The 27,253-nt window shown below is 42.3% G+C and overlaps 3 protein-coding genes and 1 pseudogene across 4 annotated transcripts; 1 reads left to right on the top strand and 3 right to left on the bottom strand.

Moving 5' to 3' along the window:
- Window positions 1–9: 9 nt before the first annotated feature.
- LOC123723702 (uncharacterized) lies at window positions 10–4,089 on the top strand. The gene is made up of 7 exons (XM_014214209.2): window positions 10–959; window positions 1,297–1,420; window positions 1,522–1,793; window positions 1,877–2,049; window positions 2,256–2,448; window positions 2,918–3,485; window positions 3,595–4,089. Exons 3-6 carry the CDS (start codon window positions 1,646–1,648, stop codon window positions 3,163–3,165), a joined length of 762 nt encoding a protein of 253 aa, XP_014069684.1. The 5' UTR covers window positions 10–959; window positions 1,297–1,420; window positions 1,522–1,645; the 3' UTR covers window positions 3,166–3,485; window positions 3,595–4,089.
- A 1-nt stretch (window position 4,090) lies between these two features.
- LOC106612810 (ribosomal RNA-processing protein 8) lies at window positions 4,091–7,349 on the bottom strand. 2 transcript variants are annotated; one of them, XM_014214325.2, is made up of 8 exons: window positions 7,193–7,349; window positions 6,835–6,954; window positions 6,382–6,673; window positions 5,394–6,306; window positions 5,105–5,234; window positions 4,882–4,988; window positions 4,663–4,759; window positions 4,091–4,563 (listed from the first exon to the last, which is right to left on the bottom strand). In XM_014214325.2, the coding sequence occupies exons 2-8, from the start codon at window positions 6,934–6,936 to the stop codon at window positions 4,447–4,449; spliced, it is 1,758 nt and encodes a 585-aa protein (XP_014069800.1). In that variant the 5' UTR covers window positions 6,937–6,954; window positions 7,193–7,349; the 3' UTR covers window positions 4,091–4,446. The 2 variants fall into 2 exon arrangements, with proteins under 2 accessions (XP_014069800.1, XP_014069801.1); XM_014214326.2 differs by having other exon boundaries at window positions 6,835–6,948.
- A 583-nt stretch (window positions 7,350–7,932) lies between these two features.
- LOC106612754 (probable ATP-dependent RNA helicase DHX40) lies at window positions 7,933–14,405 on the bottom strand (annotated as a pseudogene).
- A 5,529-nt stretch (window positions 14,406–19,934) lies between these two features.
- LOC106612918 (uncharacterized) lies at window positions 19,935–25,222 on the bottom strand. The gene is made up of 10 exons (XM_014214581.2): window positions 25,030–25,222; window positions 24,556–24,740; window positions 24,196–24,370; window positions 23,677–23,772; window positions 22,746–22,814; window positions 22,480–22,506; window positions 22,156–22,362; window positions 21,974–22,021; window positions 20,312–20,425; window positions 19,935–20,123 (listed from the first exon to the last, which is right to left on the bottom strand). The coding sequence occupies exons 1-10, from the start codon at window positions 25,097–25,099 to the stop codon at window positions 20,068–20,070; spliced, it is 1,047 nt and encodes a 348-aa protein (XP_014070056.1). The 5' UTR covers window positions 25,100–25,222; the 3' UTR covers window positions 19,935–20,067.
- Window positions 25,223–27,253: the final 2,031 nt, after the last annotated feature.

Raw genomic sequence — 27,253 nt, 5'->3', positions numbered from 1 at the left:
AGAGGGAGGTGTTTAGTCCCAGGGTCCTTAGCTTAGTGATGAGCTTTGAGGGCACTATGCTGTTGAACGCTGAGCTGTAGTCAATGAATAGCATTCTCACATAGGTGTTCCTTTTGTCCAGGTGGGAAAGGGCAGTGTGGAGTTATCACAGGTAATGTTGGACAGGACAGGAGATTAGCTATCTCCCCAGTTGTACCACAGTCCATAATTTGATAGAATATGTTGTTCATCCCATAACATGGTTTACCAAGGAAAAATGTCTAATACATGGTAAACAGGAGTTAAAGCACTGGGGGAAAAACAGGCAACGATATACATTTTCTTACGCTCATCGCTTGTGTTTGTATGTGCATGGTTCTCAGCTTTTTGGGAGAAGGACAGTGAGCCGACTGGTGTCAGCAGCTTCTACAAGCGGGAGCATCAGTGTGCTCTATCAGCTCCCAGGCTGGTGCTGCCCAAGCTGACCCCTCTGATGGTCCAGGACAAAGGCTGACAGGGCAGTACTGCCCACTGTCCAGGAAACAGCTGGAATGGCAGCTCAGCCTCAACGCTGGGGTTTAGGAGGTCCAGAGAGAGCAAGCCAGGATCACACAGATCATTCACACTTTATCTTTTAACTACTTTCTCTGAAAAGCTCTACAACGATGCCCTATCTTTCAAAACGTTTGGTTTCGGACCATGGAATGTTTGTTGATTCTCCCTTGACCCACAGGAGGCTGGGCTTGAGATCCAGCAGCTGTGTGAGGGACACTCCCGGTTGGTTGACATCCATCTGTTCACCAGCCAATGGAATCCAGCCTCTCTGGAGACCAATAGGGGCATGCCTGCCTTACACTACGAGGAGCACATTCAGAAGGTGCGCTTCTGGACTGACAGGGTACGCACAGTGCCCTCTCTCACCACCTCAAAAAAGCTGCTCATCGTCACCTGCTCCCACATCCAGGAGAAGATAGGTGTGGGTATGTTGGTGTTTTTTTTGGTTGCATGTGCTGTGTGACTTTAGATCAACTTAGTTACTGCATGTGTGTGCGAGTGTGTGGCAGTGTTTTACTGGTATCACTGGGGACTTTTTATGGTCTTGTTATCTGATTGTGCGGCCCTGCACATCAGCCCAGGTCAAAAGTAGTGCCCTATATAGGGAGCCATTTGGGAAGAATACTGAATGTGTGGTTTTGCTTCCCCATGCAGGGCCTCTGTTGAACTCCATAGAGGGGGGATTTGTTGACTGTTGATTGAGGAGCTTCCTTTAATCAATACTTTATATTTTAATCAACCCCATTGGATTTATTCCCTCAGGTGAAACGCTGTGCGAAAATGTCTAATGACATTCAATAACAACTGAAGTACCTACACTCGCTCTACGAAACCGTTCGCACCAACTAGACAGATGACCCCAGATGAGCTGGTATTGGAGGAACAGGTTAAACATAGCTTTTGATTTGTCTGAATAATTTTCTTGTACCTATTTTGAGTCATCAGAAGAAGAGCTACCTACAGATATTGTTTGTTATTATTTATTAGATGCTGGACCTGTGGGACATTTTTGTTCCTCTCCTGAAGCAGCGAGCAGAGACAGTGTGCCAGCATCTTTCCTCCATGGCTGACACCATGGACAACACCTTCTCCTCCCTGGCCCACGACCTGGATGAGACTAAAACCACCTCTGGACCATATCTGGACCCCACTCAGAATGCTGCTCAGATGCTCAACAAGCTCAAGACCATGTGCAGACAGGTGTATGCTGTCTCTGCTCGCCTTGACAGAGCTCAGCAGGACCAGTAACAGTCTCAGAGGTGAGATGAGAGAGGGACTGAGGGTTCCTGCCCTGTGTTTACATTGCTCCTTCCTCACTCTCTTATCTTTGTCCTCTCTGTAGGAAACCCTCTGGATTTTACTTTTGTAACCGAAGCCAGGCAGAAGATGGAAGCTCACAAAGGACTGTGGGAGCTGATGTTTCCACCGCCCAGATCCAAGAGTGGAGGCTGCTGCTCATCAGCAAGGTGTCTGTCTGGTTGCTCTATTCTAATAGCCTCTCTGTTGATCAACAAGGTACCTAGTATGCTTATTGAATCTGATATGGGAAGGACTAATATTTTCACCTACTGTTAATTTCATGTTAATGTGAGTCTACTTGCAAGAATTGTGACGTTAGTTTTTTCCTACTAAACTTAGCTGAATGCACTGACTAAGTCGATCTGAATTAGAGCGTCTTCTAAATGACCAAAGTAAAAAAAAATATAAATGTTTGGTGTCAGTTTGTTGTGTCGAGAGCCCAGGAGAAAGTGGATGAGCGGCTGCAGCAGGCGGTATCCCTTGCCAGGACCATCCCTTCCCAAGATGCTGTGCTGCAGGAGACCTTGCTTGAGCGTTTCATCCAGCAGCTCCCTGTGCTGGCCAAACTCAGCAGCCCCACACTCAAACACAAACACTGGAAGATCATCTTCAAAGGTTAGACCAGTGCTTCTGTAGTAGTGTGGCGTAGTAACAAATCCCCACCTCGGGACCCATGCAACCTCCGCAGTTTTAAAGCTAATTTCCTGCAATTGTGATATGAGTGACTCAAACATTACATCAAAATCAATGGGCTAAAAAAAACCTAGCTAAAAACATTAGCTGACAAAGGGTGGCTACTTTAACACTATTTTGGTTACTACATGGTTCCATATATGTTATTTCATTCATAGTCTTGATGTCATTATTATTCTACAATGTAGAAAATAGTAAAAATAAAGAAAAACCCTTGAATGAGTAGGTGTGTCCAAAGTTGACTGTTACTGTATTAAAGATTAGAACTCATATCCTATGAATTTTAAGTACATTACCCTACTTACATGTTCAACCTTCAGCAGTCATAGGAATCTGTTCTTCTGATTAAACGAAGGAACATTTCTTTGACTGTCTTTTGCCATCTCTGTAGACTTATCAGGCCTGCTGCAAAGTCTGGAGCAACGTGTTCTGGCTTTGGCCAACACCAGCGACCCCTTTGTGTTGGTTTTTAGTGCTGGTTTGGCAGGAGAGCTGGTGAAGGTTCACAGCCAAACCCTGAACACCCTGCTTCAAGACTCCAAGAAGCCCTTTGGCAGGGTCAGGAGCACCAATGAGCTGACCCATCCAGGCCCGGGACAGACTACTAGCCCTGAAGGACAGCTTGGGACGCAAGGATGACATCAGGGTCGTGAGTGTAGGAGCTCCATCCCTGCGACCCCTATGTTACTTCCTCCAGGCAGAGTGGGACGGACTGGTTGTGGTTTCCTACCTGCGCTCTGAGCTCAACCTGCCCATGCGAAACAGCAAGCCTCTCTCCTGACCGCCTCAAGCCTGTTCCGCCGAGAGCAGAGCTGCTGAAGGCGTACCTATGTGATGAGGTCCAACCAATGCCTACTGCCTGTCTGCCTTCTCCAAGGCCAGGGCCTTTGTGTGTGTTAATCAGGGAGGCTGCCCATGCCAAGCAGAGGGACATCAGAAACATCTCTCTGCATTTCCAGGTAGTCATCTCTAAACTGCCTCCCAAAGCTACCAGTATCACTCGTTCTTATTAGACCTACTAAAAATCACAATCCATTTATGAATTGCTGTTTCACCTTGTCTCACTAGGTGCTGAAACAACCCCAGCCTCTCTTCCCCTGAGCTGTGTGTTCTAGGATTGAGAGGGGCACTGTGGGATACAAGGCCTTGGAGCACTGCAGGACACGCTCTCTCCAGCCCTGCCTGCTCCCCCTCCTCTGGGTCAGAGCACGGGGAGCACACGCTCTCTCCATCCCTGCCTGCTCCCCCTCCTCTGGGTCAGAGCACGGGTGAGGAACACAGACACTGTCCGAGCCCCAGACAGCCCCCCCCTGCAACGCCTCCTCCCTGCCCCCTCTATCTGGATGGAGAGCATGGGTATAGAAGATACTGGGAACTGGCTGAGAATAACATTATCACCCGTGTTCCCCTAGTGGCCAATCTAGATCCTGTGCCATGTACACTGAGACGAGTGAGGCCTGCGAATACCCTTTGAAACTAGACTGCAGAATGCAATGCTGCGATTATGTTGAAGCACTTCTAGACAGAGAAGGTTTTTAATAAAAAATATACCAATGACGTCAACAACTTTTGAACATGTTCTCTTTGAAACAGACATATGAAAGCCCACAAAAGGTTATTGACAATATCAGCAATCCTTGATACATTGTTTGGGGGTCAAAAACACCAGCTCATCTATGAAAGTTATTTTCATATTTACAGTTACATCCAGTAGAAGATACATTTTCTGTTACTGCCCTTCCTGCTTGACTTCTCTCCTGGGTGTGTATCCCAAATGGCACCCTATTCCCTATATAGTGCACTACCTTGGATCAGAGCCCTATGGGCCCTGTTCAAAAGTAATGCAGTATAAAGGGAATAGAGTGCCATTTGTAACATATGTTTGGAACAGTTTCTCCCATGTTCTCATCACTGTTACCCTCATCGTTTCTTGTACAAACAAGGCCTCAGCTCCAGTCCTCCTGCCTTCTTTACCCTCTCTGGAGCTTCTGCAATCTTTTCAAACTCAAAGGAGTAAAAGTGGCTATTCTCTGTGTCCTAAGGAGGGAGCAAAATGAATAGGGTAGGGTATTGTAAAGATGCATTTCTTAAAGCTAAAAACATGGCCATCCCTGTTTACTATGATTACTGCCTTACCTTTGTGACCAACTTGAATCCCAGGCTGGACAAAGCACCCATGAAGTTCCTCATATTCTCAAATCTACTTGCCACCTCTGCAATTTTCAGGATACCCCTGCAAAAAATGACAGTGTTTAATAATAAATGATGACATCAATAGGGAAAATAAATGGGAACACCTTCTACTCCAGCATATTGCCATACTGTAGCTCTGTTTTTCTGCACAATATATCTTACCCCATCACCAGCACACGGTTAGCCTCAAATAGAAAATCCCCAAGGTTAGTCCCCATAAGAGAGAGACAGAATACAGCTATGTCCACAGTACCATCCTTGAGTGGTACCTGCAGAGAGGTGGGACAACAACAGAAATCATACATCATTATTACGTGAAAAACAGACTGCATAGTAAACAGGCATGGATGAAACAGATTCAGGATCAATGTAAAGTTGGACTCACATTAGCCATGTCGCAGACAGTTACACAGTCACAGATGGGTGCCAAGTCAAAACTGTGGACTTTGTTCTTCAAGCTAAGAGCAATTTTGCAGTCGCCACAGCCAAAATCTGCCACTACCAGAGAGGCAGGCCTGAAATCAACACAAATGGTCTTACAAAGAAAGCCACATGCTATTTCAATGTGGATTCCCCCACCCCAGAACGAATACAAGAAAAATACAAAAACTATGCAGACTTATTGCAAACACTGCAAGTATGTTAGGGTCAGATAGAAGCATAACACAACTCACTTGTGGCGTATGTAGGAGATGATGGCGTCGACAGGATTAGCTGGCCAGCGCTGGACCTGTGCCGTAAAGCCCCTGTGGTAGATGCTAAAAGCCTGGGGGTCCTGTCTGAACATGCGTTTTGCCTCCCCACTAGACGTGGTGTACAGAACCTCGTTAATATAGCGGAACCGCGCTGACTCCAAACGCTGCTCCATGCGGGACCTCAGAGCAGCTGAGCGGTCTGCAGGAGCCTCTTTCACCTCCTCTGTGGTGCGTGTCTCCTCCTCCTGCTCTGTAGGTTGATCTTTCTTTTCCAGGCTCTGGCCATGGAGCATTCTCCTGAGCTTTTCTCTCCGCCGGTCCTGCCCTTTACTCTCGTCCCGTTTCCTCCTCTTCACGCCGGACGGCTCCGTTTGCTGCTCCTCGTTAACCACCACCCGAGGTGTCTCTTCTGTCTTTAACCCTTTACCTAGTGGAACTGCTTTTTCTTGAATGCTCCCCTTTGTCTTTTTCTCTGACAAATTCTTATTGTTTTGGACTGTTTCTGTGCCTGGAGTGGAAGCAGTCTCATTGAAAGTCGTCTCTTTTCCCTCTGGGACCTTTTTCCTTTTCTGTGTTTTACGCTCACCCTCTTTCTGTTTGTTTTTCTTTGTATGGCGTTGTGTCTGGACAACCACTGTTTCCCTGTTCACACCAGAAGCTGTTTTTTGCCCATCTTCTGTATCCTTTTGCACAGTGGTCTCTGCTTTTGTGTTTTTTGGGGGGGTGGTATTCTCTCCATTTTTTATTTTGTATTTGTTTTTACATTTCTTCTTGTTCTTCATCTTGTTTTTCCATTGCTTTCGGTTTAATCTCTCAATCTCAGCATCTGTTGCAGCTTTTCCTTGTTTACTACCACCCATAATGGACTCTGTATTCTTTACCTTTTTGAACCCTAGGAAATAGAGAGAACCTCAAACCTCTTTTCAACTTAAGACAATCAATTGACAGTTGTGCTTGTGAAACTCACCTGCTTTTATTGGTTTCTTTGCTTTTATTGGCTTTTTAGCTTCAGGCACTGCAGTCTCCTCGGCACACAAATCTCCACTGTCCTTATCGGTCTCTTCTCCTGAAGCAGCTACTTTCTTGCATCCTCTTTTGCTTCTTTTCTTTTTCCTCTTGGTGTGTGGTGTCAGTATGGCCTCTGTTTCGCTGTCACTACCTGCTTCCCGAGGGGCACCATTGCTCTTGCTCCAGTTTGGCACTGACCCCAGTGTTTGGAGGGTCCGTAACAAACTCTTCTTCTTCCCAACACATTTTGTCTGTTCGGGAAAGGAGAGTGAAGGTGTCAAATTAAATACCATGGGAAAACCAAAATTCAACCCTCTATTTGAATAAGTGGTCACTGGAAACGTGAGTTATGCCTGGCTTGCTAGCTACATAGGTACATTTAATTATAAAGAAAATTGAGATGGCTGCTCACCGTGATATTGGTGCTGTCAGACAGTTTGAAACTGCTGATGACCGTCTTGGTCAGAGCTTTGGCTTCTGGGTCATCGTTCCACTCATCCTCCTCAGCGAACATGCTTGACCAGCGCTGTAACTAACGGTAATGCATTACGTGAACAGGTAAAAAATAACGCACATGTATGAGAATAAATGGTCTCTAGACTAGTGTGATGTTTTTCGGTAATGGCAGTAGATTCCAAAAAATATGAAATCAACGCTAACCTGCTTCTAGATTGAACAAGCTAGCGTTATATCAGACATGGTATTTAGCAGCCATACGTCAAAACAACTAGCAACATTCATTCCAATACAGCGACGACAACTTCACTCACCTGTCAGATGACTTATCAACACGATATGTTAACGGACTTAATTTAATCGATCAAATGTGGAGGTTTAGAAGGTTATCTGTGGATATTGCCAATTTTTGTTAAGCCACGTTTGGCTCGCACATTGACGGACCAAAACAAGCGCATGTGAATGACGTAAGTCTCTCCGCAAAGGATGATGGGACATGAGTCTTATTTGATTTGTATGACTACCAATGGAGGACACCAAAATACGTTTTAAAAAATCATGAATCAATGGCAGTTACGAAATGAACCTTTATTATATAAAAGGCAGAGATGTACAAAATAAAGTGCCTGTGATTGTTCTCCTGTTCTCTAATGTGCTAATTTGACAACACTGTTGGTTGACATATTGACATACTGTATGTAATTCTGTAACTGTCCCAGAACCAGACGAGAATGGAGGCCCTCCACTGGGAAAATGTACTCTCATGACAAAAACGTTGATTGGTATGAAACTAAAAAAGAAATATACCACTAAAAGATAACATAGCATAAAACATCTGCAGTACATTTGATATGACTGGGATTCATTATCTGCACCTAGTCCATTATTAATGTATATTTAAATATAATATTTAGCAGACAGTTTTATCCAAAGTGACTTACAGTCATGCATACATACATTTTCCACATCAGTGGTCCCAGGAATTGAACCCACTACCCTAGCGTTACAAGCACCATGCTTTACAAACTGAGCTACAAAGGACAACGTTTGACCCTCAACTCTCAGACTCCTGTGTTGGAAAACATTGTTTTGAACACTGCCTGTGCAGTTTATTATAACAGACAGACTTTTAACTCCTGAGTGGAGATTCTTCTGTCCTGGTCAGTCCAATAACGGAGTCCTTCTTCCCCTGAGGATAAGTGTCCAATGTCCTCCCCCCTCACAGTGCTTTGCCTTGTTGCCGCTGCTGTTTTTTTCTGTAGGTAGCGAGCATGGGCATCGCTCACTGAGCTTTCATCGTTCCATTTCTACAGTTTCTTGAATGCGTCTTCAGCAGACACCTCTGGAATAAACCAAACACACATAATGACTATTAGATTGTCAAGAACAAAACAAGCATACAAAGCATACAAATCACCTTGGGGCCTGGCTTGATCAGAAAAGGCTCTACAGTAACTTATCTTGTCCAATAGGAATACTCAATTACGTTTTCCATTTAAAAAACCTTTGCCCCCATTAGACATTTCTTTATGAGACCTGTGCTGTATATAATAAAAGAGCAGCTACAGATACAAATGGTATACAATTCTTTCTATACCAGTAAATTCATGCTCATCACCAGAGCCCATCAAACACCTGTTTGCCTTTTAGCTGCTTCCTTGTCTCCCACTTGGCCACCTCCTCTCTGGCCACGCTGCTCAGCTCATACACATCCACCTCATGGAGCTTAGGAATCATGGAAGATCACCAGTCCAGCTGGTCAAAGAGCTATGGGGGAGGGGGAGTCAGGTTAACATGCAGGAGAGATGGGGATTGATGTGTAATATGCATTTTGGGGATTGTTCTGAATTGATCAGAATATAGTCCTGGAAGTCTTTACCGTTGATGATGGATGAATGTGAACCATGGATCCGTGCCCATACATTGTGCAAAACACCTTCCCAACTGACCTGAGAGAAAACCACAACATTTCAGTTATCTATCTTGACTTTTTAATATTGCTGGGATAAAAGCCGTACCTTCTTGCCACGTTGGTGAAGTAACCAGTGCATAGATATCTCCTGAACAGCTCACTCTTATTACCATCAAACTTCTCCATAGGGAAATCTCTCTTTTGGAAACACCGACATACCCTGATTATAAATCTGTACATACACGCTCAGAGCTTCACATCATAGTTTTAGCTACACAAAAACTAATAAGATAAGTAAATAAACAAACAACAAACTGACCTGTTGTATCCGTAGAAGGATCTCTCTGAGCTGGGTCTCCACGCTGAAGGCTGACTTAAGCGCCCTCCGGTGTATATAGTTGTCTTTACATCACGCTGACGGGGTATCACAACAAATAGGTAGCAAAACAAGCTCACGTTAGATGGAGACCCATGAACATGAATGCAGTGAATATAATGTAGTTTATTAAATACATTAAGAGGAGTTAAGGTTGTATACCTGGCCTTGCACTTCTCAAACACACTGAGCAACATGGTGAAGTGATTACAGCTGCCCGTCTGCACTCCCAACTGCCTGTGCTTCTGATCTGCCTCCTTCTGCTTCTCTGGATGGCCTGCAGAGAGAGAAATGCCAAACATTTAGATTAGAACTATGATTTGGGATTATGTCTGACTGAAATCCAGTGGAATAAAACGGTAAAGGCCATGATGTATACATGTGTATTTCTGACATAACCACATCTTCATTGGCTAAACCGAGGCCTCATGCCGTTATTGTCCACCTGGTCTGATGACAATGTTCTCCACAGACAGCATGGCGGCTACAGGCAACAGGAGGTCCTCAAAGCCCAGGGAGGCAGCCTGGAGCAGGGCCCGGGTCAGCCCTGGGGCAGGAGGAACTCTACCATCAGCTCACCCAGCTGGGTTACTTTATCTCTCCTACAGACACCACACAGGGGAGGGGGATATTGATAAGAGCTAACAAGAGCTATTAAAAAGATTGAGTCGTGATAGTCATGAAGAACTGCCAGTACTGTATGTGGTAGGTTCCCTCTGTTATTGATGGTGAAAACAGCTGAATTTTGTATCCCTATGTGGTTGTAGATGTATCTGGTGGAGATTATTATAAGCAATGACAGATGTACACGGATATACAGTATGTCTATATCTCTCACCTGTCGATGGCATCACATTGGTAAAGCCGTTTCAATGCTTCTAGGATGAACCTCTCCTCTGGATGGTCCAGGTAAGAGAACCTTAAGAGGGACACACCAAGCAACCATGGCCTCAAATGACTTGTTGGATTGTATTGTCAACCGTCAGGTTCTCCCTGCCCGGCCTGCTCTCTGCAGGGCCTCGCTCCTACAACACCATACAACATCACAGTCCTGTTCATTAGGAACAAAACAAAAGGAAGCAGACAAACAGAGACTTCCGGGACTTACTTTGAAATCAGAACCACTTCGAGGATGTCCATGCCAACCCTTGAGTTATGGTTGAGTTGCTTCACTAACCCACTGTCAACAATATACCTGCAGTGAGCAAATTACAGTCATGAAATTTGAGGCCTTGTATTCTGTGATGGATAAAAACAGCTCTATGCAGTCATGTCATTACTTTATATTTTTGATTTAGCAAGCAAATGACATGCTAAACTGTGTCTACTTAAGTGTAAAAGGGAACTCCATCTGTTTTTCTATATGTGAATGTCACAGTGAGGGGTACTCGGACAGTGCCGGAAACCTTACCAGTGGGCATAGATCTGTACAGGGGCAGGATCAGCAGCCCCTCCACTTCACGGTCCTGCACATCGTAACGGTAGTCTATGAATTCAGCCTTCTCATACAGCATGTTCACAGGCCTTCTCAATTTCAGACTGCCCTGTTATAAAAAGGAAAAAATATGAACCTGTAATCAGTACATTAATATTCTGGAGATTATCATTAGGTTTACCTGTTAGAAACACAAGGATATCTCCAGCCATCTCACTTGTGTGCACATCCAATTCCACCTTGATAACCTGTCACAGACAAGAGGTTTGTTCATACTCAAAGTTTCCCCCATATTTTTTCCCCATACATACAGTAGAGACAATATACCGTACCAGTGAAAAGTTTGGACACACCTACTCATTCAAAGGTTTTCTTTATTTTTACTATTTTCTACATTGTAGAATAATACTGAAGATATCAAAACTATGAAATAACATATATGGAATCATGTAGTAACCAAAATAGTGTTAAACAAATCTAAATATATTTGAGATTCATCAAAGTTGCAATCCTTTGCCTTCATGACAGCTTTGCACACTCTTGGCATTCTCTCAACCAGCTTCACCTGGAATGCTTTTCCAACAGTCTTGAAGGAGTTCCCGCATATGCTGAGCACTTGTTGGCTGTTTTTCCTTCACTCTGTGGTCCAACTCATCCCAAACCATCTGAATTGAGTTGAGGTCGGGTGATTGTGGAGGCAAGGTCATCTGATGCAGACCTCCATCACTCTCCTTCTTGGTCAAATAGCCCTTACACAGCCTGTTGAAAAACAAATTATAGTCCCACCAAGCGCAAACCAGATGGTATGGCGCATCGCTGCGGAATTCTGTGGTAGCCATGCTGGTTAAGTGTGCCTTGAAATCTAAATAAATCATAGTGTCACCAGCAAAATACCCCCACTCCATCACAACTCCTCCTCCATGCTTCACGGTGGGAACCACACATGCTTCACGGCTTTTGGAACCAAAAATCTCAAATTTGGACTCATCAGACCAAAGGACAGATTTCCACCGGTCTAATGTCCATTGCTCATGTTTCTTGTCCCAGGCAAGTCTCTTCTTCTTATTGGTGTCCTTTAGTAGTGGTTTCTTTGCAGCAATTCAAACGCAAAGGCCTGATTCACGCAGTCTCCTCTGAACAGTTGATTTTGAGATGTGTCTGTTACTTGAACTCTATGAAGCATTTATTTGGGCTGTAATCTGAGGTGCAGTTAATTGCTGATTTCTTAGGCTGGTAACTCTGATGAGCTTATCCTCTGCAGCAGAGGTAACTCTGGGTCTTCCTTTCCTGTGGCAGTCCTCATGAGAGCCAGTTTCATCATAGCACTTGCTGGTTTTTGCGACTGCACTTGAAGAAACTTTCAAAGTTCTCATAATTTTCCGGAATGACTGACCTTCATGTCTTAAAGTAATGATGACTGTTGTTTCTGTTTTCTTATTTGAGCTTGCCATAATATGGGCTTGGTCTTTTACCAAATAGGGCTATCTTCTGTTTACCAACCCTAGCTTGTCACAACACAACTGATTGGCTCAAATGCAATAAGAAGGAAAGAAATTCCACAAATTAACTTTTAACAAGGCAGACCTGTTAATTGAAATGCATTCCAGCTGACCACCTCATGAAGCTGGTTGAGAGAATGCCAAGAGTAGAAAGCTGTCATCAAGGCAAATGGTGGCTACTTTGAAGAATCTCAAATATAAGATATATTTTGATTTGTTTATCACTTTTTTGGTTACTACATGATGCCATATGTGTTATTTCATAGTTTTGATGTCTTCACTATTATTCTATGAATGTAGAAAATAGTAAAAATAAAGAAAAACTATTGAATGAGTAGGTGTGTCCAAACCTTTTCTGCCAGTTCGCAAAAGCCTTATTTGGTGATTGGCTGTGTTGGCAATTTGGCATGCATACAGTTAAGCGTTTAGACTTATGCATTAATACCAGATAGGTTTTTCTTTCATTATTTTAGGCTAAATGTAGACTATATAAATTGCACAATAATTATACATTCATGGATTTTTTAAGGTATTGTTTCTCTTTATTCAACCCGCCCGCCCTTCAGCCACACAATATTTAATGAACCTAAACCCATCCGCCCCGCAGATATCCACCGGGACTGTGGGTTATGAGCCAACCTGCGCATCACCAGCTGAGTTTAAATGAGCTAAATCCTGTGGTGGTACAATCACTGAATTTATTCATTATCATACATCATACTAACAGTTGGCCTATGTCAGTAAAAGCAAGCTCACTCCCTACCTCTTTAACGTAAACAGAGCTCTCTGTATCAGTCAAACTTGGAGGTGACAGGGAAGGTTCTTCCAGGGATGCTGAAGACAGGACAGCCTCCCAGAAACACAGAGAGCTTGTCTATCTCCAGGGTGGCTGACATTACCACCACCTTCAGGGGGACAGAGCGACCCTTAGAGGCCTTATCCGGACTGGAGAGGGTCGGCTTCAACAGACCCAGCAAAATGTCCTAAAGTAAAACACATATTACACAACTGTTTACAATCTGGGATTTGTTTTTCAGCAAACCAGCAGCCCCACCACTTGCTTTGGTATATAACTGAGGGATGGAGTTGGGGATATAATCAGATTACTGTTTTGAAGTAGTTGCCTCTACTACTGACCGTGTTAAGGCTCCTCTCATGGGCTTCATCCAAAATGACCGCACTGTACTGAGACAGAACAGGGTCTGCCAGTATCTCTCTCAGCAGACAGCCGTCTGTCATGTACTTTACCAGTGTGTCCTGACAACACACACACACATCTCCTTTCAGGGACACATATTTGCTGATATACACAATACTCTAATTCCCTTTACATTTCAGCGACAATACGTAGACCTATAGAACACTTTCAAGATGCCTAACACATAAGCGTATCTAATAATTTATGTGAAGTATCACTTTGAGCAGTCTAGTACAGTGTTTCCCAACCCTGGTCCTTGAGTACCCCAAACAGTAAAACATTTTATTGTATCCCTGGACAGGCACACCTGATTCAACTTGTCAACTAATCATCAAGCCCTCAATAAGTTGAATGAGGTGTTTGTCCAGGACTACAATGAAAATGTGTACTGTTGGGTGACTCGAAGACCAGCGTTGGGAAACACTGATCCAGTAGGCAGGTGTCTTGGAGCTCTTTCACCTGTGTCGTGCAGTCATCGAAGCACACTTGATATCCAACCTCTCTACCTCTGGGCTACAGTGATGGCTGCTACTCTCCGAGGCTGGGTGATGCCAATCTTGCTATTACTCCAAAATCCTACATAATTAATACAAGTTTACACCTATCCAAACCTTTCAGACCTCTCTATAAGGGTATCTCATAGACGAATGCTATAATAAAGGGTATAGAGGCTTGGGGTCAATTTTGAATTCTGTACACAGGTCCCATGGGGAAGTTGAGTCGTTTTCCCACTGCCAGTCTCGCCAGTGATAACCAAGAATGAATTGTCTTTGACAGCCTGTTGAAGTTTGGCCTTATGTTGATATATCGGCATGTTCTTTGATTCGTCTGAATCTCCCTTGGTATGTATCCCACTCCGTCCTTTTCGACATGATGGACTCTATTGTTGTTAAACTATGCGAAGGGGAATGATGACAATAGCTGGTTCCAATAACTTATATTACACGTATACACTAACAAAGAGTAAACACATAACTGCTTACTTATATAGAGTTGTAGGTCTGACTCTCCGCCACAATATTCAAACTTTTAGGTCGTAAAGATTCCAAGTTACACACGTTTCTGTCGGCAAACGCTGAAACACAGCGACTTCCGGATACAATGCATTCTATGTTTTCATTGGTTCCTGTCGTGGCCAAATACCCTGACGTTTACTGTAAGGCGCTCCCCATGTCTGAAAAGTCCCTGCAGAAGTATTGCCTTTATGCACAATTTTCGACTATTAAATAATTCATGACAAAATGTACAATTGCATTAAAACCTGTTGAGGACAGACATTCCGCTAGCGGAACCCCGTTCTGCCAGCGGGACACCTCGCCAACAGCCAATGGGGCTCAAAATACAAAACAACAAAAATCTCATAATTCAAATTTCTCAAACAATCAACTATTTTACACCATTTTAAAGATAAACTTCTCGTTAATCCAACCACATTGTCCGATTTCAAAAAGGCTTTATGGCGAAAGCATAACATTAGATTATGTTAGGACATCAACAAGAAAAACCACACAGCCATTTTCCAAGCAAGGAGAGGCATCACAAAAAACAGAAATACAGCTAAAATGAATCACTAACCTTTGACGATCTTCATCAGATGACACTCCCAGGACTCAATGTTACACAATACATGTATGTTTTGTTAAATAAAGTTCATATTTATATCCAAAAACCCAATTTTACATTGGCGCGTGATGTTCAGATAATGTATTGCCTCCAAAACTTCCGGTGAATGAGCACATCAATTTACAAAAATACTCATCATAAACGTTGATAAAATTTACAACAGTTATTGAAAGAATTATAGATACACTTCTCCTTAATGCAACCGCTGTGTCAGATTTCAAAATAGCTTTACGGCGAAAGCACATTGTTCAATATTCTGAGTACAGAGCTCAGCCATCAAAGCAAGCTATACAGTTACCCGCCAAGTTCTGGAGTCAACAAAACTCAGAAATAGTATTATAAATCTTCACTTACTTTTGCTGATCTTCGTCGGAATGCACTCCCAGGACTCCCACTTCCACAAGAAATGTTTGTTTTGTTCGATAAACTCCATATTTATGTCCAAATACCTCCTTTTGTTCGCCCGTTCAGATCACTATCCAAAGGCAAAATGCGCGAGCGCAAAACCAGAGACGAAAAGTCAAAAAGTTCCATTACCGTTCGTAGAAACATGTCAAACGATGTTTACAATCAAGCCTTAGGGTCTTTCTAATCATAAATATTCGATAATATTCCAACCGGACAATAGCGTATTCATTACAGAGGAAAAAGAAGGAATGGCGCGCCTGCGTGACCGCGCAGTAAAGAACTCATTGGTCTCAGGCAGTCCACTGATTGAATGGGCTCTTATTCTCTCCCCAGTAACAGTAGAAGCATGAAACAAGTTTCTAAAGACTGTTGACATCTAGTGGAAGCCTTAGGAAGTGCAAAATGACCCCACAGACACTGTAGTTTGGATAGGCAATCACTTGAAAAACTACAAGCCTCAGATTTCCCACTTCCTGATAGAATTTTCCTGCCATATGAGTTATGTTATACTCACAGACATCATTCAAACAGTTTTAGAAACTTCAGAGTGTTTTCTATCCAAATCTACTAATAATATGCAAATATTTGACTCTGGGCTCGAGTAGCAGGCAGTTTACTCTGGGCACGCTTTTCATCCGAATGTGAAAATACTACTGCCCCCTATCCCAAACAGGTTACACACAAGAGTTCGATTGCTACAATGAGCCAATTTTGTCAGTCTTTTATTACAGTAAATGTGCAAATAAGAGTTGTTCAGGGGCTGAGTCACTGGCTTACTGGTGCTCTTCCATGAAGTCCCTAGGAGGGGTGAGTCACTTGAGTGGGTTGAGTCACTGATGTGATCTTCCTGTCTGGGTTGGCGCCCCCCCTTGGGTTGTGCCGTGGCAGAGATCTTTGTAGGCTATGCTCGGACTTGTCTCAGGATGGTAAGTTGGTGGTTGAAGATATCCCTCTAGTGGTGAGGGGGTTGTGCTTTGGAAAAGAGGGTGGGGTTATATCCTGCCTGTTTGGCCCTGTCCGAGGATATCGTCGGATGGGGCCACAGTGTCTCCCTACCCCTCCGGTCTCAGCCTCCAGTATTTATGCTGCAGTAGTTTACGTGTCGGGGGGTAGGGTAAGTCTGTTATATCTGGAGTATTTCTCCTGTCTTATCTGGTGTCCTGTGTGAATTTAAATATGCTCTCTTTCTCTCTTTCTTTCTTTCCCTCTCTCGGAGGACCTGAGCCCTAGGACCATGCCTCAGGACTACCTGGCCTGATGACTCCTTGCTGTCCCCAGTCCACCTGGCCGTGCTGCTGCTCCAGTTTCAACTGTTCTGCCTGCGGCTATGGAACCCTGACCTGTTCACCGGATGTGATACCTGTCCCAGACCTGCTGTTTTCAACTCTCTAGAGACAGCAGGAGCGGTAGAGATACTCTGAATGATCGGCTAAGAAAAGCCAACTGACATTTACTCCTGACGTCCTGACCTGTTGCACCATCAACAACCACTGTGATTATTATTATTTGACCCTGCTGGTCATCTATGAACATTTCAACATCTTGGCCATGTTCTGTTATAATCTCCACCCGGCACAGCCAGAAGAGGATTGACCACCCCTCATAGCCTGGTTCCTCTCTAGGTTTCTTCCTAGGTTCTGGCCTTTCTAGGGAGTTTTTCCTAGCCACCGTGTTTCTACACCTGCATTGCTTGCTGTTTGGGGTTTTAGGCTGGGTTTCTGTACAGCACTTTGAGATATCAGCTTATGTAAGAAGGGCTTTATAAATACATTTGATTTGATTTGATTCAGAACCATGGACTGCACCTCATTGGAAGCATGGGGGGAGCTCCCTAGTCTCCAGCACTACAAATCAGTCAAACATAAATACATCAATAAAATAAAACAAGAGTAACTGTGTCCCAAATTATTTACACCCGAAGAATGACAGGTCCACCAGAGACAATGGTGTGCTACAGATCACTCTTCCTCTGCTGTTCTCTCAGCACTCCCATTCACCTCCTCCCTAGGGAGAATAGACATGGGACTTATTGATAAGACATTAATCCAGAGAATGGACCTATTCCAAAGCTGTTTTGTAAACACTTCACTCATACGATAAATTATTCTGTTACAGGGCATTGAGCAGCTGGTTCCTTTGCAGACTTCTGTATCATAATGAAAGTATACCTGGGGGATAGTGTTATTAATTGACTGACATAAGTGTTTGTCCACAATAAGTTCATTATTTTCACTGTAAACAGGAGCATTCAAGCCTCTGTGCCCAGAAAGTGGTGACGAATACCGCCCAGTTACTGAAAAGTATCTAATAATTTTCACACAATGCAATTTGAGTTGTATATGAGTTAACAGGCACTCAGACTTTGTAAACTCATGGAATTTCACAAAGGAGAATGGCCTGACCACAAACCAATTGTGATGTGATGGATACTTAACTCCCTTACTGCGGACCACTGGCAGAAACACAGTCCTGTGGCTGGCACCACTGTAGGGACACCTGACAATGGAAACAAGAAGTCCTGAACCCAGTGGTTTACCATTGAAAAAGAAGTCAATAGGGATTGATTGTCTGTGAACAATTGCAATTGGCTTGTAGTTGTTGGTTTTGGTAATAAACATGTAAGAGCACACAGTCACTGGCGGTTCCTGTCAGGGAGTGTGGAAGTACCTGTAAGAGGATATTAATATTTTAAATGTTGAATAAATGACTGTGAAAAATGTTGTCTAGACATCCTCTACATTTGAGAGTACACTATAAGGAGTTTGATGACACCAGAATAGGGTCATAGGGTCTTACAGGAGGCATGTAAAGGGCTGTAAAGGGCCTAAAATTGCCACTTTCATCATGATTTTCTAAGAAATTGTTTGTGTAATACAAATGTAAAAGGCATGTCAAACATTTTCCTACCAATTAACTTTCTGTGAGAATTGCCAGAACAATTTGATACCAAAAATATTATCAGCCTACGCTAGTGTGGAATAGGCCGATAGATTATTTTTTTTATCAACAATCTGAAAGTAGGCCCAAGGAAAATAATCAATTTGACCTGATAGGGAAAGAGATCTGATAGAGAAATAGACCATCAATATGGTACACACCTGTGATTGAGTGCCACAGTAGGTGAATGGAAAGCGAAAGGTAACAAAGAGGTCAGCTCTGGTTTTGAACTGTGGCTGGAGGGGATCTGGACTGTGTCCAGGTTCAGATGGGAGAAAGTGGCATTCTGGAAGATGGTGATGAGAAACCTTGTCCTTGTCGCAGTGCCCAGGAGAACTTCTCAATGGTTGATTGTCAACCTTGTTGATTTCCTCTGAAGGGAATGTTTACAGACTGCTGATAACTGATATAATCTCACACTATAATGCTGCTGAATACATTCTTTCCACAATGCAACTTTTGCATTATATAACATTAAGGCAAATATTTTGTTACCTTACAGGATGCATTTTACAGATGAGAGGCACTCTCTTGGTGATCTCAACTTGGCCCTCATCTAGCATAGCCTTGATGACCACTGTCAAGCTGGCAATATCACATTAGAATACAAGCGAGGTTAACGTCAGCCATTATGTGCTACAGCAAAAAAAGAAAGAGATGGAATATTAGCGGAAATAATTAGCCGACTTGTCTTTTGACGAGACAGCCATAATAGGGAACAGAAAAGACAACGAACCGGTCTGTCTCTCCCTGTCACGTTCTGACCAGTAAAGGGATTATTTGTTATTTTAGTTTGGTCAGGACGTGGCAGGGGGGTATTTGTTTTATGTGGTTCGGGGTGTGTGTTTATGTAGAGGGGTGTTTGGTTAGTGTTTTCCGGGGTTTTGGGGCTATGTTCTATGTTAGTGTATTTCTATGTTCTAGTGTAGTCTTTTTAGTTCTATGTTTAGTTTATTGATTTGGCCTTCAATTGGAGGCAGCTGTTCCTCGTTGCCTCTGATTGAAGGTCCTATATAGAGGGGTGTGTTTTGTTTGGGTTTTGTGGGAAGTTGTGATTGCATAGCTGTGGTTAGTCTGTGGTCCTGTTCGGTCATATGTTTTTGGTTTTCTTAAGTGTTCAAAATAAATATATAATGAGCACTCAACCCGCTGCGCTTTGGTCCACTTACTACGATGTCCATTACACTCCCACGAGCTAGTGGCACTGAAGAGTAATATCTATTGCCCTGTAGTGTCCACCATTTTCATCTGTGTGAATTTGAATACACAGGACATTATCAATTAGCCAAAACCATTTGATTGATCAGGATTGAATACATAAGTTACTTACCTTGGACATAAATGTTAAATGGAAAATGGATGAATTGCTCTTTAGGAACGTAGAGAGACATATACCCATTATGACTACTCACAGTGTCATTTATGTCTATTTAAAGTGCAGTTCAAAGTATGGATTATATCCCTCTCGCTCCGCGCAGATTCGAGTAACAATAACAAATGATCTCTTCATCTCTGATGGTCAGCAAACAGTGGACATTGGGCCTGGGTGACCATCCACTGGTGGGGTGACACAGCTGGGGGTCGTTAGGTTTAATTGCATTGATTAGAGCCTTTCTGATTCACATTTGATGATTCATTGGTGCATGAAAGAATCTCAAACCATTGAAGCAAAATTGATTTTACTTTATTTCATATTTGTTTCACTTTCAAGACAATGTTATGTACTTTATATAAAAAAAGAAATACAACCCAAACAAAAATGAGACCAAGGTGTTGAGACCCAGTATACTCGTCATTCCCATCATTTGTTGATTTGGTTTGTATTCTTGTTGTAGATTGGGTTTTCATATTCACATTCTGGGAGAGAGTGCGAGAGAGAGAGGTCTCAATGTAAGATAAGTTATAACGATTATGATTATACAGTATGTTGTGAGGAAGAAAAAAAGCTTCCTGCAATGAAAAGGAGACAAGGCATTGATAACAAAATGCTAGAGTGCATATTGATTTGTATCAGAGGTTACTGTAAAGCATAGTGCGTAGGATACCTCTTTGGCGGTTGTCCATTTGGAATCTTCCCTCCTGGTTGGTCTCTGCCTCGTTTGCTCTTTGGTGGTTGTCGATCTGAGCTCTGGCTTGCTCATTGATCTCTGCTTGGTTTGCTGTCAGAGTTCACGACAAGTCAATGTAATTCATAAAAGGATCACTGCAAGCGAATACTGTAAATTGCTCATTAACCTCTCTAGGGTAGGGGGCAGTATTTGCACGGCCGGATAAAAAACGTACCCGATTTAATCTGGTTATTACTACTGCCCAGAAACTAGAATATGCATATAATTGTCTGATTTGGATAGAAAACACCCTAAATTTTCTAAAACTGTTTGAATGGTGTCTGTGAGTATATCAGAACTCATATGGCAGGCAAAAACCTGAGAAGATTCTGTACAGGAAGTGCCCTCTATGACCATTTCTTGGCCTTCTACACTCTCTTTATTGAAAACTGAGGATCTCTGCTGTAACGTGACCCTTCCTACGACTCCCATAGGCTCTCAGAGGGCGCCAGAATGTTGAATGATGACTTTGCAGCCCATGGCTGAAAAACAGTAGCGCATTTGGTAAGTGGTCGATCTGAGAACAATGAGACGGGGGGGCGCGTGCACGTGAAGAGTCCATTTTAGATTTTGAGTCTTTGAACGAAAACAGGGTTTCCCGGTCAGAATATTATCGCTTTTTTACGAGAAAAATCGCATAAAAATTGATTTTAAACAGCGTTTGACATGCTTCGAAGTACGGTAATGGAATATTTAGAATTTTTTTGTCACGATACGCGCCGGGCGCGTCACCCTTCATTACCCTTCGGATAGTGTCTTGAACGCACAAACAAAACAGAGGATATTTGAACATAACTATGGATTATTTTGAACCAAACCAACATTTGTTATTGAAGTAGAAGTCCTGGGAGTGCATTCTGACGAAGAACAGCAAAGGTAATCCAATTTTTCTTATAGTAAATCTGAGTTTGGTGAGTGCCAAACTTGGTGGGTGTCAAAATAGCTAGCCCGTGATGGCGAGCTATCTACTCAGAATATTGCAAAATGTGCTTTTGCCGAAAAGCTATTTTAAAATCGGACATAGCGATTGCATAAAGGAGTTCTGTATCTATAATTCTTAAAATAATTGTTATGTTTTTTGTGAACGTTTATCGTGAGTAATTTAGTAAATTCACCGGAAGTTTGCGGTGGGTATGCTAGTTCTGAACGTCACATGCTAATGTAAAAAGCTGGTTTTTGATATAAATATGAACTTGATTGAACAAAACATGCATGTATTGTATATAACATAATGTCCTAGGAGTGTCATCTGATGAAGATCATCAAAGGTTAGTGCTGCATTTAGCTGTGGTTTGGGTTTATGTGTCATTATATGCTAGCTTGAAAAATGGGTGTCTGATTATTTCTGGCTGGGTACTCTGCTGACATAATCTAATGTTTTGCTTTCGTTTTAAAGCCTTTTTTAAATCGGACAGTGTGGTTAGATTAACGAGAGTCTTGTCTTTAAAATGGTGTAAAATAGTCATATGTTTGAGAAATTGAAGTAATAGCATTTCTAAGGTATTTGAATATCGCGCCACGGGATTCCACTGGCTGTTGAGTAGGTGGGACGATTTCGTCCCACCTAGCCCTAGAGAGGATAAAAATCTCTGACTTTACCATAGTAATGCTGTCCGAGACTTGATTGGCGCAATCTGCTCATGAGTTCTGGGGAAGGAAAGTCCATTAAGTTCAGTTACTTCTGAATGCAACATGAATACCAAGCAGGATGAAAATATTGGTATCATTGAACAAGGGAAAATGATTATAGAATGGTGACTGTTACATAAAGTGTAGCTCACCTCTATGAAACCCTCTTCTTTTCTCACTCAAATCTCTCACTGGTTTATTTTGGTATGTAACTGGTTCGTGCTGGTTTCTTGGTGGTTCATGCTGAATTCTGGTTGGATCATACTGAATTGTGGTTGGATCCTGCTGAATTCTGGTTGGATTATGCTGAATTCTGGTCGGTTCATGCTGCATTCTGGTTGGATTGTGCTCATTGTTTTCTGTTGAAAGGAGGGAAGAGAACAGTTCAAACTAGGTCCATGTAGAAAAGAAAACAACATTAAAATTCCATTCCAGTCCATTGAATGAAAATGGTAAATATAAAATAATAAACGTACCATAGATAGGTCGCTCATTGCCGGCTCCTAAAGTAAGACAAAAAACAGATGTGAGCATCAGTCTGTAAATGCACCATGACTTTGTACTGTGGTCTTGTTTTGGTAAATATAGAATTATGTAATGTTGCATAAACTTAACCACATGGACATTATAAGACTGTGTGTGTGTGTGTGTGTGTGTGTGTGTGTGTGTGTGTGTGTGTGTGTGTGTGTGTGTGTGTGTGTGTGTGTGTGTGTGTGTGTGTGTGTGTGTGTACGTTTTTTACCTCTCTTCTGTGTCACGTCTCTCCCAACATCATCACAACATGCAACGTCCTCAGGAGGTTTAATGGATCCTGTCATATTATACAGAATTCTACATTAATTTCATGTTTCAATCAGATTTGAAAGGGGTGCTCAAATGCCATAGAGGTAATAAAACAAGAAAAGGCACTGCTATAAGATTATCATTTTTTCAGGCGTTATGTCTTCATTGAAAGTACAAGTACATCACATTTCACAAACATATTAAGCTACTTTGAAATGTTCCACCGCTTAATGCCACATATTGGGTGGCATTAAGACATGCATGTAGGCCTGTTTAAACTGTGCAATGTACATCTTTTTAGTAGGATATGTAGCTACATAACTGACATGGTGTCACGTCTGCTCCCGCTCTTCCCCCCTGGCGCTCGAGGGCGCCAGGCTGCCCTGCATCACGCACTCCTGCCATCAACAATTACGCACACCTGCCTTCCCTCGTCACACGGATCAGCGATATTGGACTCAACTGGACTCACTCATCACCTGTTTATTACCTCCCCTATATTTGTCAGTTCCCCTGCTCTGTTCCCTGCTGATGCAGTAATTGTTTTGTCTTTGTTACCCTTGTGCTGAATCTGTTCCTGTCCCCTTCCATGTCCGTTCCTTAGTAAATGTTTGATTCCCCGTACCTGCTTCGTCTCTTCAGCGTCAATTCATGTGACACATGAGAGCAGCTTGCAAAGTTGCCCAATCAGCATCATAACAGTTACATCAGAAAGAAAGGATGCTGCTTAATGCTCATAGGAGGATTCAAATTAGCCTGAATAACTGTCAATGTACTCAGTGTAGAGTACTCTATACTATGCAGTATGCCATGCTAGCTGCTTCATCAATATCATTCCAGTACAGAAGTAAGACTGAGGGAGTCAGAAAGAGGAACATAGAGGTGCTCACGTGTCCATTTCACCCAGCAGAAACAGACACTCAGGAGCACTATGAGGACGGCCACACCACCGACGCAGAAAAACAACACTTGGAGATCTGTTCTGTCTGAAGAGAGGAAGAGGTGGTTTATTTACACGTACCTTACAGGAAACATTAAGCAAGAGGGCTGCCTGGTCTAACCCGACCAGAAATAGGTTGGCCTTTACATAAAGTGATTGTGTAAGGAAATACCAACCACATGCTGTGCATACAGAGTGCATCTCTGCAGTTTGCATACACAGTATGAAGCCTGCACCAATTATTTTGACTCATTACTGGTGACTTGAAAGGGTCCTAGATTTCCGAATACAACAGTATAAGAGATTATTGTTCTAATGTAACAATAAACTGACTTTCTCTTGATACAAATATTTGGTTGAGGTCACAAGAAAAATCAAACCTACAACTCAGGTATTGTTACAAGCACCATTCTCCAACCAACTGAGCCACTGGAACAATATACTACTGTAGATACTAGCATAGTGTTACCTTGATCAAGTTCCTCAACTTCCACTCGATGACACTGGTCATTACTGTGTAGCTCACAGCAGTAGGAACCCAAGTCTGAGGCCTGAAGGGCATCGATGCTGATGGAGAAGTTCCCCAGACCTCCCTGATTGGGGAAAGCCTTCACTCTGCCCTGCCTAGGGTCTAGAAAGTCCACCTGATAATAATACATTCATATTTTATGAACATATTATTTGAAGAGCGCTTTTCATTACATGCAGAAATTACAAAGCTGTACATTAAAAATAAGGTTAAAAATGCTTTTACAAGGCTAATGTCTCAAAGCTAAAAAATAAGGCTAGTATTGTATATGTTATGCAGACAACTGAAGGCGGCAACAACCTTCCCAGAGGATGTGATGTTGACCAGGCTGGCACCAGAACCAGAGATCTGGTTCCACACCACCCATCCATGGCCAGGGCTGATGCCCAGAGAGGTAGACCCAAAGCTGCATGACAAGAGCACCACAGAGCCCAGTGTAGCCTGGAGGATGGATGTGTTACAGGAGTCATGGCAATGTTTGTTACCTAAAGGAGGAGTTTTGGGTTTGGACGATTATCAGGCTCATAGACAAAACGTTGCAATGTAATGGTTAAAATATACAGGCATTTTATGTTAAATTCTCTGCAGCATACATACATTTTTCTATTGTAAGCTAAAAATAGGGTTTGAAAAATTACACCATTATTTTCCTGATGCACAACACATTCACGACAGGAAGCTTCTCTTCAATTTCTACTCTCCTATTCTACATGCATTCTCTCATATCTCTACATAAAATGCTATATCTATATTATCATTATCTTAAGCACTTACCCATTGAAGCAACAGAGGTATAACATAATACTATCCAGAAAAAACAGCCATCAGTTTTGACCAAAAACATTTTCTGTATTTTAATATATGGTAGTGAGTGGTATCAGAAATTTAAGTGAAAGTATCAGGCACATACATCCAGTAGCTCCTATATGAGCAAGGTAAATGGCAAGCCTCTGCAACTAAGTTCAGACACAGAGGCAATCGATTAGGTCACTTCCTGTCTGAGCAGCTGTGCCTCTTTCAATTCTTCCCATTTCATTTTATACATATCTGAAAACATTTAATATAGTGTTACATTTTAACTGGTAATTGATTTATTTTATATGTTATAACATGTTTAACAACGTTATTACATGTTATTCACATGTTATAACAATCTCAAGTACTTAGATTATGTTCATGTAGACAGCTTTTTCTGTGATTATAAACAACTATGAAACATATTCATGCACTAAAATAACCTGGTTTATGTGCATGACACATAGTTAATTTAGGTTCATAAATGCTTATTTTACTGTATTCACCCCAATACTATTTGTAGCTGCAGCCAATGGAACAAAGTTCTGAGCAGTAGCACAGATGTGGTCTTCTTACTCAGAAGACCACAGTACCTTCCTGTTGAAGGGGGCCTTCAGTGATATGCAGTGGTGAACCACACTCTCTAACAAGGCCTCTGTCTGTTGGATGGATGCAGCGTGGGGTGGGTTGATAGTCAAGAGTGAGACACAAGCATATGTACTGTAGATGAACATTTGGTTGAAAGTATTTTTTTATTCTAGTCCTCATGTTAACATGTCTTTTGACAAGAAAGTAGAGGTTGTAATGAACACACCTTCAATATGAATCCCTGTGTGCTACACAATGACTAGTGAAAAGGTATACAAAATAAATGCATACAAATTAATATTGTAAAGACTGATCATGGAAATAAAAGAGGCAGAAATTTTACTAAGATCAACCATTTATTTGTTATTATTATTATAAATGTATTTATTATTATTTGGGTCTTTTGGAGGATCTCAATTGGAAAAAGTCAACCCTCTCCTCGATTCCTCCGTCCTCCTCTCCTGCATGAACTCAATTCGTTAGAAGGCAAACAGAGGAGTCTGCTCACCCCCTTGATTAACTGCTTTGGCAGAGAATACTCAAGAGTGTACAGTGAGGGAAAACAGTATTTGATCCCCTGCTGATTTTGTACGTTTGCCGACTGACAAAGAAATGATCAGTGTATAATTTTAATGGTAGGTTTATTTGAACAGTGAGAGACAGAATAAAAAAAAATAATAAAAAAAAACGCATGTCAAAAATGTTTTAAATTGATTTGCATTTTAATGAGGGAACAAAGTATTTGACCCCCTCTCAATCAGAAAGATTTCTGGCTCCCAGGTGTCTTTTATACAGGTAATGAGCTGAGATTAGGAGCACACTCTTAAAGGGAGTGCTCCTAATCTCAGCTTGTTACCTGTATAAAAAACACCTGTCCACAGAAGCAATCAATCAATCAGATTCCAAACTCTCCACCATGGCCAAGACCAAAGAGCTCTCCAAGGATGTCAGGGACAAGATTGTAGACCTACACAAGGCTGGAATGGGTGTGGTGGCTAATTTCTACATTACCAAATGAGGAGAGTTACAAACACACCAGTCTGAGTTAAACTACATATTTAATAATTAAGATACTTTTGCAAAAGCACTTGACCTTCAATAATGCACTCTCTCGAATGAACCATTGAAAAAGGAAGGTTCCAACACAATGGCTACTGAGATATTTTATACCCAAGAACCCACCGCTTCAATGTACATTGACGAATCACAAATCTTAGGAACAGTTCACAAAGGTTAAGCTTTGTATGAAAAGATATCTATACAACACAGCAGACAGCAACTGCTATATCAACAGAGTCATTGTATAGACCGGTATTTGGTCTCCCTAGAACCCTCCCTCCCTGGTATGGTATAGTACAAAACCATTAGCTCATGTCCTCTGGAATGCTTTTTAGGCGTTCTTATCAAAATACACCATAAATCTCCTCTGTCAGTGCTATCTCATAGAGGCCCATCCTCAGTAAGACACCTCTTGTCCCCACTCCTGGACAAGCTCACTGAGGGGAGTGACCTGCACACAGACATTGTGGAGACAAATAATTGGTTCCCCATTAATCACGTCATCCCTTCACATGGTTTAAGAATAGGTAAAGACACATTCACATATGAAGACAAT

Source organism: Salmo salar, chromosome ssa09 (genome assembly GCF_905237065.1).
Source record: "Salmo salar chromosome ssa09, Ssal_v3.1, whole genome shotgun sequence".
NCBI lineage: Eukaryota > Metazoa > Chordata > Actinopteri > Salmoniformes > Salmonidae > Salmo > Salmo salar.
Note: the sequence above shows the minus strand (reverse complement) of the source record. Positions and strands in the feature narration are given on the sequence as shown.

Bases quoted from the DNA above. Each gene is read 5' to 3' on its own strand.
- LOC106612810 (XM_014214325.2), bottom strand. From the start codon at position 6,936: ATGTTCGCTGAGGAGGATGAGTGGAACGATGACCCAGAAGCCAAAGCT. The intron at 6,307-6,381 runs GTGAGTTTCACA...TCTATTTCCTAG, and splicing joins AAAGAAACCAATAAAAGCAG to GGTTCAAAAAGGTAAAGAAT. The intron at 4,989-5,104 runs GTGAGTCCAACT...ACCTCTCTGCAG, and splicing joins CTGTCTGCGACATGGCTAAT to GTACCACTCAAGGATGGTAC.
- LOC106612918 (XM_014214581.2), bottom strand. From the start codon at position 25,099: ATGTTTTTGGTCAAAACTGATGGCTGTTTTTTCTGGATAGTATTATGT. The intron at 22,507-22,745 runs GTAAAAAACGTA...GTCTTACTTTAG, and splicing joins AGACGTGACACAGAAGAGAG to GAGCCGGCAATGAGCGACCT. The intron at 22,363-22,479 runs GTACGTTTATTA...TCCTTTCAACAG, and splicing joins CAATGAGCGACCTATCTATG to AAAACAATGAGCACAATCCA.
- LOC123723702 (XM_014214209.2), top strand. From the start codon at position 1,646: ATGAGACTAAAACCACCTCTGGACCATATCTGGACCCCACTCAGAATG. The intron at 1,794-1,876 runs GTGAGATGAGAG...TCCTCTCTGTAG, and splicing joins GACCAGTAACAGTCTCAGAG to GAAACCCTCTGGATTTTACT. The intron at 2,449-2,917 runs GTTAGACCAGTG...CCATCTCTGTAG, and splicing joins CTGGAAGATCATCTTCAAAG to ACTTATCAGGCCTGCTGCAA.